The sequence below is a fragment of the Cariama cristata genome, unplaced genomic scaffold (genome assembly GCF_000690535.1).
Source record: "Cariama cristata isolate BGI_N322 unplaced genomic scaffold, ASM69053v1 scaffold32758, whole genome shotgun sequence".
NCBI lineage: Eukaryota > Metazoa > Chordata > Aves > Cariamiformes > Cariamidae > Cariama > Cariama cristata.
Window position 1 is genome coordinate 5,335 of NW_009631173.1, and position 9,512 is coordinate 14,846.

General features: G+C 46.4%; 1 protein-coding gene across 1 annotated transcript in view; it reads right to left on the reverse strand.

Annotated features, from left to right (window-relative positions):
- MRRF (mitochondrial ribosome recycling factor) overlaps positions 1-9,369 on the reverse strand; it is a 12,961-nt gene extending 3,592 nt beyond the window's left edge. Inside the window, exons 1-4 of the mRNA XM_009705856.1 lie at positions 9,169-9,369; positions 8,551-8,706; positions 7,198-7,316; positions 4,192-4,283 (exon numbers count right to left, since the gene is read on the reverse strand). Coding sequence (XP_009704158.1) covers positions 4,192-4,283; positions 7,198-7,316; positions 8,551-8,706; positions 9,169-9,346 — 545 coding nt within the window. The 5' untranslated portion in view covers positions 9,347-9,369. The remainder of the gene's footprint in view (positions 1-4,191; positions 4,284-7,197; positions 7,317-8,550; positions 8,707-9,168) is intronic.
- Between the last annotated feature and the right edge of the window lie 143 nt (positions 9,370-9,512).

Genomic DNA, 9,512 nt, shown 5'->3' on the forward strand with positions numbered 1-9,512 from the left:
GACTGTGGCCTGGACCGAACGCCTAATTAGAAGTGAGCGGGGTTACTTGTGGTTTCCTCTGCAGCCCAACATCGATGCCGTTAGGGCTTCTCGTGTTCGATCTCCCCAGCCAGAGGTCCTGCGGCGCAGGCAAAACCAGCTCACAAGCAGAGGGCTGGGTGAGGTCAGGTTCTCAGGCAGCTTTTTTGGGGGGCGGGGAGTCAATCCCAGCTGCTAAACTTGGAGGAGGGAGCTGGAAACCTCTCCCATCTCCTGCTGGGTGGCGAGGCAAGCTGGTCCGCAGCAGGGCTGCCTCAGCTGTGGGAACCCGAGCTTGCCGTCAGCTTTGCCTCCCCTCTCCCGCTCAGCTTTTGCGAATTGTGCCGAGGGTATCACTCGCCTGCTTGAGGCTGACGAGCCTTTAAGGAAATGTTTTTGTTTATGCAGCGCTGCCAGATTTCCTATGCTTCTTGGCACGGGGTCATAGCTTTCATGCCTCCTTGTCCATCTTTATTAACACCAATTTCTTTTTATCACTGTGCAGCGCCGTGGAGTTTCTCCACGGGTTTTATGTTCCAGCCAGACTGTGTGTAAATTCTCAGCAATGCTACCAACAATGCCAGAAACGGACACTTTTTCAAGCGGATGCTGTTTCTGGTTAAGGGATCCATCAACACGAGCCAGGCCCATGGTTTCTAAGGACAGTTGTTTAATCCTGCCCCCAGATCTGGGACTTTTAAGCTGTTCTTAGATATGTTTTCTTTTCTGTCTAGTAGCCATTGTCTCTACGCCCTCTTTAAAGCCAAAAAAATGTGCGAAGTGAACCTGGGGAAGGGGTGCCAGAAGTGGGGAACAAGGACAAGGTCCCCGCCTGTCGCCTCTTCGGCTCTCCCCAGGGGGAACGCCGCCCTCCCCTCCAGCTCAAGGAGCCGCGGGCTCAAATCCTGCTGTTCCCCTGGGGACAGTCCTGCCCTGCCAGGATCAGGATGGAGCCTGGGGACTGACATGCCAGGGTGTTCAGAAACGCACACCGTCCCACACGTAACGTCTCCCTTTTTTCTGCTTCCCTCAGTGACCAGGGGTTTAAGCACTGCAGCCCTTGGATGCTCCTCTCCCCGCACACGGCAGGAGCAGACCCACAGCAAGCACGACACAGGTCACGTCTCGTCTCCAATGCAAGACCTTTATGCAGGTAAGAATAATTTTTGTATATCAAATGCTAGGAATTTCCTGTGAATGAGAGGTATCAGTTAAAGGAAAGTAGGCTTAACTAAATACTCTGCATGCATAATTGCAGATAAACATAGGGTGCAACATATATTGCTCAATAAAAAGCATGCGAGAGACTTCTGATGATGAGTGATCTGCAGCAAAGCAGCTCAGAAACTGCTTTGTTTTTTTTTTAAATGAAATTTTTTGAATCCCTTCTCCCCATAGTAGGTATCTTTGCATATTTCTTAAAGGGCAAAGGAAAAAAAAGCTCACAATGAGTCATTAAACTTTCAAATGAGTCATCTGGCTTTCAGTAAAGCATGTGTAAAAATATTACTAATTTACAAACAATATCCAGTGTAATACAATGGGTCCAAAAAAGATGAATCTAAAAATGAGGCAATACCATAAAAGACACAAGGTCAGGTCAAATTCGGCCAAGAGATCAACCAATACAAATGTTCCCATGGCTGGTTTTCTTCCTTTTTTCTTTTTTCTGTGTAAACCCTCAGAGAATACTTTTTATACAAATAAATATTGCCTATGCGGTGCTAGCAACACAAACAGGCGAATGCCTTAGGGAGCAGAGGGGATCCTAGCAGGCAGCAGAAGTAAACACAAATGAAACGAGTGTATTTTTTCTGTTAAAACTGCAATGCAAAAACTAAACTACTAGAATAAATACTGAAAAGTAAACTCCATTTAAAAATGCTCAGTTGAAACACTCTCAAGCACCGAAGCACAGCTGGACGTGCATAAAGCAAAATATGACACGTGTGTCCAGCTGATAGGTCAGACTAAAAAGTGGGTTTAATAACAGGTAAGGACAATTCAGGTTTGATTTTACTTTTACTGTGCCTCCCCTCATGAAAGAAACCAATCTCTGCACAAAAAATATTGTCTCTTCATTTCCGATTTGTTTGCTTATTTTGCATACCTGCCATAATTTTGGCAATTTCACTGCATCTGTCTGTCATATATTCTTTCATAAACATCTTTAGAGTTGGGAAAATGAGAAACTCGGAAAATTTTTTAAAAGTAACTCGGGGATATAATATTAAAGAGAGGCCTCTAGCAGAATTTGGTTATTTCTACCCCTCTTTGCATTAGGTTTTAAAAGGTTGAAACTGCCTGCTTGTCTTTTTGATAAATGGATGAAACTCTGAAAGACCGAGTCGTGTTACCAAAGAGCGGGGGTGAGCAAATGGGACCGGAGGTGCCCGCGAGGGCAGACCTGGAGGCCACATCTCCCAGGCCAAAACCTCCTTACCTGGGGACTCCTCGGGCTGCCAGCCAGGCAGGGAGAAAGGGGCCAGGAGCTGCAGCCCTCGCACACCCGTGGAACAAGGGAGTACCCTAGGCAGACCTTCCCTCCAGAGAGAAGACTCACTTTCGCTCTGCAGCACCGCAAAAGATAGTGACAGACCGCACACATGTGTTTAAAAAACAGTATTGTTTTTAAAGATTGGGATTTGCAGTTTTGGAGTTTCCTCCTCTGCAATTCATATTCAAGGATGACCCAAGTGCCCATTAACAATCAAACCACTGTGCAGCAACCCGGGAGCCTCAGCAATTATGAAGATAATGGTGCCCTCCTCCTCCTCCTCTGCCTCCTCTCCTGAGGAATGGGGGAAGGGCAGGGAGCACAGGGAAAAGAAAATCAGCAAATAGAATGATAATGTCATTCCCTCTTACTGACAGCAACGGAAAGCTGCAATTAGACTTCTCTGATCAAAATGCTAGATACAATTCCATAGGATTTTTAAAGTAGATCTAAAGCACGAGAAATACTTGGTTCATCTTTACAGAGAAGTCACCTGCTTGTAAAACGCAGCGCACGTGTAAGGTGTTTGTGCGCAGAGGCAGCGTACGGAGCCGTCTTTACCCTTTGTGGGAGCTGCCCACAGCACCCCGGTGCGATGTAACCCCAGGGGCGAGATCATGTACATCTGCATCTGCCCAGGGTATTTAGAGGGCTCCATCACTGCAGGGTCCAAGCACCCACAGGAACTCGTGAATTTTCCTTGCAGCACCCAAACCTGGGCAGAGCAGTGCCGCTGCCCCTGTTACAGGCTGCGTCTACGCTAGCGAGCTGCGCAGCACAGAACGAGCGGAGCTGCTGGGAGGTCTCGCTCCACCCGAAGTCCAGCCTGGTCCCAGGGACCAAACACGGGTGTGTGGTGGGGGAGCACTCGGTGCGCTCCCAGAGGGTACCTCTCTAGTTTCGTCTGAAAGGAATCCCATTTGCAGGCTGAGACCCCAGCATGCTAAGCAGGGATCATCAGGATCACTTCCAAAGCGCTCTCCTGATCCAAACTGAAGCAGTGATGCAGTGGCACCTCCTGCCTTGTCCGAGGGCTGGGAGACACCTGTCATGGGCGAGGGAAAAGTCTTAGGCCAGGAGCAGCCCGCTCTTCTATCATCGGCTCTATACTAAAATTTCCACATCAGTTACACAATGTGTATAACACAAGAAGAGGGAGTGGATCTTTTAGTTGAAACTATCAATTTCCTCCCTCTTTCTTTAATCCCTTCCTTTCAGTGCTCTCTGCAGCAAGGTGCTATTCACCCCTAATACTACTGGTTCACTGCTGCGTTACTGCTGCTCTACACTGGTGTAATTCAAGGAATTTACAGCAGGGCAGAAAAGAATCAGCCCCTGAAGTAAGGCAATACAGCTCCAAAAGCCTTTGGCAGTCTCTTGCAAAGTGCTGCAGCCAGCCAGGACCCGGTTTCCTCTGCAGGGGGGACAATACAGAGCAATAAGACCAACCATCAGATGCCAAAGTGTGGTGACTTAGAGCTCAGACACTTGGAAGAGGTTCCACCAGATGCTTTTAGGGGCTCAGATTTTTTTCTGAAGCTGAAATACAGCTATTTGGAAAGCAGCTGCATCACAACATTACAGCAATGGTACATACTTACCCTCTGAAGGTCACTCACTGCAACCTATTGTGTTATCTTGCGTGATGAGGAACTCAGGCAACCATCAATACTCACTTTGGAATCGGCACCCGAATTATTGTCCCATCCACTTCTGGGTTCAGGTTCATGCCGCTCTCCCTTATAGCCTTCGTAGCTGCAGCTGTGCTCTGTAAAACAGATCAAAAGGTAAAGAGAATTAGGAAATAATCATTCCCATATGCCAGAACTCTGTCAATAGTTGGCAATCCATCTCCACGGAACATGGAAACATTTACTTCTGTTACCAGTAAGATCAGGAAGTTACATTGGTGCGGAGAGCTTTGATCAAACCGAATGGGAAACTACGGCCGCGCTCGGTATCGGGGTAGGGGGGCACGAAGCAGGGGAGAGGGGAAGGGAAGCAACAACAAAAGAAAACTGTTGTGCTTCTTTGAAACTATTCGAATGGTTTGAGGCAACGCAGAGCAAAACCACAATAAATTCCCAAGGCGTAGCCTGACCGTGGCAAAGGAGATGAAAGATTCTGAGCATTTAAAAATTCCAGTTGAATGTTTCCCACTAGAAATCACACAGTGCCAGTTTAGAAACGTTAACTAACTTAACCACTTCAGCACTACAACCTGACCACATCACATCAGGGCAGTAGCAGTTGGCTGGGAAATAGTGCCTGTGCCCAGCTCTATGTTTATTTTACAGCTTATTTCTTAGGATTAACTTCTCAAAACTCCACCACCCCTGGCTGACGCTCTGTTCTGCTTAAAAGGTGGGGTGTGCAGGTTTGCCTAGTAACTGCAAAGTGACTAAAAGGCTTCCTTCCCTACCCCAGGGTGCTGGTGTACTGTTACAGAGTGTCAGGCTTTTCAGTTAAATCAGAGTTTTGGTGGGAGCTCCCGCAGGGCTCTGCCAGGTTGCTTCGTTCTTGACATTGACAATAACAAGACTGAGCGAGTCTGTATTCTTGTGGCACTCGCGTGGCATTTCCTACAAGGCGCGTTGCTATTTCTGATACTCTTTCCGATCATTAACTTTAGCTCCAGGCTGCTGCAGTAGACTGCATTTATGAAGTTCAGCTTTTGTCAACTGAGGCACAATCTAAGGCTCTGCATGTTTGTTTAGGTCTCAGACACGTGACATCACTGAACGAAAGGAATGCTCTGCTAGTGTTTTGTAAGATGTAACTGCTGTCCTCTAGAACACAACAAGGGCAGAGAAAATGTAACCAAGATGATCTCAGCACGTTAGGAATGTAAACGTGTTATTCTATGAACAGTGCTTGCTCTGTAGGAAGGAAATGTTCAGTAAAAGCTGTGCTGTTTAACATACAGATTGGAGGAGGTAGAGGAAGGGGAAAATATTGCAATATTGCTCTCATCCTCTTGCAGCCCATGAAATAAATAGCCATGCTTAAATAAAACAGTGTCTTGTTTGGTTTTATAACTCTTGGGCAAACAAAATTTGGCCCTGCAAGTCCTTTTCTACGATTATTTTCTTTCCCAGACTCTTCAGGCATTTTTATTTGCTTTTCAATGCCATGAAGTACTGACTACATGCTGTAAATAATGACATCAAGTAAACGTGTCTGTCATGGTTTTGAAGAGTTCAATCTATCTATGTAACAGTTACGGTATAAAAAACCCCCTGCGTTCAGAGAAATAGTTCTAGCTCTAGTTCAAATGAAAATGGTTCTTTGGCTTAGAAAGCAAACGTAGGCAATGCTACATAGTGTGGCATTTAATTTCCCACACACCCGTTTCTCAGCCTGAGCTCCCGCTTGGACACGGGCTAAGTCATGGAGCGACTGCTCCGGCCCTCTCAGCTCCGGCACTCCGAGGGACCCCGGTGCACTCGCTGATGAGGGGCCTTCATTCTTCAAAGCCATTATACGTGCTGGATACACTTTAAGAAACACTCAGGCATCAAGTGCCTTACACTGACCTCCTCTGAGACTTTGCTGACTTAATTAATTGGGGAAAGCCTTCGCAAAATAAATAGAGATAAGCTTTGGCAAACCTCCAGACCTGGAGCGGGATGAATAGCTAACCTTGCGCTCGTTACTGCTCCTATCTGCACGGCTGCCCGGCTCTATCTGTGTGAGCCCGCTGCAGGGGACCACGACTGCTTGCTCCTGCAGTGGGATGCAGATTTGCTGCCTCATTTAGGGGCAAGTCTAACTAAGGCTCCTGCAGAAAATTAAGGGAACTGGGCTCTCCCAGAGGATAGGTTACAGCACCTACTTTGGGTTCTGACCTGCTGCCGAGGGAGGAGCTCGCTAACCTCAGCAGTGCCTGAGTCAGGCCCTGTGAGAGCACTTAGCACGGGCCCAGCTTGGTCCTACCAGGGAGCCTTTTCAGAAGCTTGTAGGCTACATCAGCAGCTTCTTCCATGAGCTCTCAGGGGGGTCAGCAGCCCTGGTGATATGTAAGCAAGTTTTAGAGGAGTTTTCTGGTGTCCCCAGCACAAATACAGACTATTCCAACTACACGTCTGGTTCTGTGCATGGCCATGTCTTCATAAGGAACTGAAATGACACAAAGACAACAGGGCAGATGCAGCATCACTTCACATGTGTAATTCTGGTGCACCAACAGAGAGTGTGCGTGCACCTAAGACTACTGGGTCCTGTAAAAGCATGGCAAATGAGGAGACCTGGCAGGGCACAGTTAATCCAGGCACCTGGTCTGCGACACACTCAGCACCGCTTTTCAACCAAGCTCTTGCAGACCCAACTGACGGAAAACCAGTCCCCAAAGCAAACCCCTCATACTGTGGCATTTATTGGATACGACCTTGAGAGCAATCACAGCCTGACAGGCAGCAGGTAACTCCCGTGTGAGCCTGTGCCGTTGCACATGAGATGCTCTGTGCACCATGCAGGGCTGCAGAGTCGCTCGTCCGGTGCAGTCGGCAGCAAAATACCGCTTCTGTTTTGTGTCAGCCGCGAAGAGACACGCAGCCCAGCCAGAGCTCTCAGCCCTGCCAGGTTTGACTGATTTTGTCTAAACGTTCCTTTGCTCAGCACCAACCTGTTTGTTCCCCTGGTAATTATCTCCCCTTGCAATGCCTTTGGTAATGTGTCCTTACCTCTGGAAAATTGATCATGTTCACTACAATGAGCTGCGGCGACTTCTGTGAGATCTGCCCCAGCTGGTTCAGCGGAAACTTCCCATCTTTTGTCATCACGATTATGTGATCAAGGGCCCCTCAAAAGAACCAAACACAGGGGAGTTTCAGTATGATACAGCAGTTCACAGCGATGCTGAAGAAAAACGCGTACGCAGTGTCCTACTTCCCTTTCTGGTATGCAAAATATAGACGTTACAAAAGAAAAAAAACATGTTTATTCTGACTTCAGGTGCTGTTTGTGTTCATGCATCCCCTGTGGTATTTGCAAGCTAAATATTTCAATGCTACTCTAAAGCACAAAAACATGAAAACAAAACTCTCGTTTGTTTTTGTTACTAGAATAGGAAAACTAAGCAAGATTGTTAAGAATCAAGAGGAAATAATTATTTTTTTAACTCTTAGAACTTAAAGAAAATCAAAATGTTATAAAAATCAAGACAACAATTGCCTTTAACTTAGCACTGTTCTCTTAAACCCCTCACTTTTTTTCCCAAGTCCCAAGAGGAGGTGTTATACACTGCCTAATTTAAAGTATTCAGTTTCTCCCTGAGCTACTCCTAATCTGCTCTCTAGTTTCTGCTGCAAAATGTTAACAGGCCAAAAGGCACATGGGACAAGAGGTACTTTATCAGTGCAATTAAAAAAAATACCTATGGTTAAAATAAATAGTTAGACTGAGCTACACTTTCCAACGCCATTAAAGACTGAAGTGCCCCTGCCAGAGCTGGGGTGGTGAATGATTCAAATTTGGTCATTGTTTAATGTTAAATTTTATCCCTGAAACTTGATATTACTTGCAAATACGTATGTTCAGAGTGTTATAGTAACTGTAGCTTAGTCAAACGTGTTCACATTTCTTCCTAAACCACAAAATTCACTAAGTGAACAAGGTTTGTAAAGGTCACTAACCACAAAGATGCACAGCCAAAAAAGTTTGTATATGCCAGACACCAGTCTGATGGCAATTTCCAAAAGGCTAATTTAATGGCAATTGGATTTTTCCTGCCCTACTGCACCATTAACTGACAACCTGCTGCTTCATCACATCTGCAAACAGTTCAGTTAGCCACTTTTGACATCTCCCACTTACAAAAGCTATTTCCAGGAAGCTATTAACAAAAATGGATTCTTCCTGGTCAAGCTCCGGGTGAAGAGAGCCTTTAGTTGGGGACATCAAGGTTGTAGTAATTGGGTGCCCAGTGAGTAACTCAATAGAAAGAAAATCAATTTTGAAAAAATCCGAGTTCTCTGTTACTAGGATTACTATCCTTATTTACAGGCAATAGAGCATCACTCAAGAAAGTTACCAACCTGGTGAGGTTCTAACACTGAGATTTCTGCTGAAATCTTCTCTCAGAGCTTCTACCACTGCCCGCATGTCTTCATTGGTTTCCTCCAAATTGATAATATCCTCAACTAGGGCAGCACTGACATTCACTCTGGCTTGACTCTGCCCTTTACCTTTAGCTGCAGATTACACAAAAAATTAATTTCTATTTCTGACAACCGTTAGCTGTTGCATTAGAAAGTAGAAAGAAGATAGTAAACCCCCCGTTAGATTCAGAATTGAGTCTAAGATAAACCGAAGTAACCGTATTTTTTAATGATAAAATAGCCCAGCACTTGAGTACATAAGCCAGAATACATTTGTAGGTCAGGCAGTGTGCACTGACGCCAGCCTGGACTGTGACAATTGCTACCTACTGCCCCAGCGGAGCAGCAGCTCCATGCAGTACCTCTCCTGCGGTTTCTGCACGCAGGGCTAAGGTTTCCTTACACTGCAACACCGTCAGGCAAACCAGCTCCTCCAGAGCTGTGTTCTGCCCAAGTTAGATCAATACTGGTACATGAGATAAAAGGAGTAAGAAAAGAAACTCTGGCAACACACTGAGGAGTTGCAAACACCAGGAAAAAGGCTGCCGCCTTTACCTTTTTTGGTAGCTAGCTGTCTGGTCAGCAGCATCTGACGGACACACTGCCTGCAGCCATCCAGGAGCAGGGCTGGGCAGCCTGCAGGAGCCTGCGGTAGCCCCCTTACCATTGTGAACGAAGACCGATAAAGCAGGGAAGGCAGATGACGGAAGCATCTTAGCACCACAGCCATCATTTACAGCTCTTCTCTAACTCACCTGGAAAACAGAAAAGGCAGGTGGTCCACCCAGTGTGCTAACAAGAAACAGATTCAGGGCTTAGTTGTACCGATCAGGGCATGGGTGAACTGTCAGTCCAGCAATATGGGACCAACAGGTAAATTTAGTGGAACGGGCTCGGTG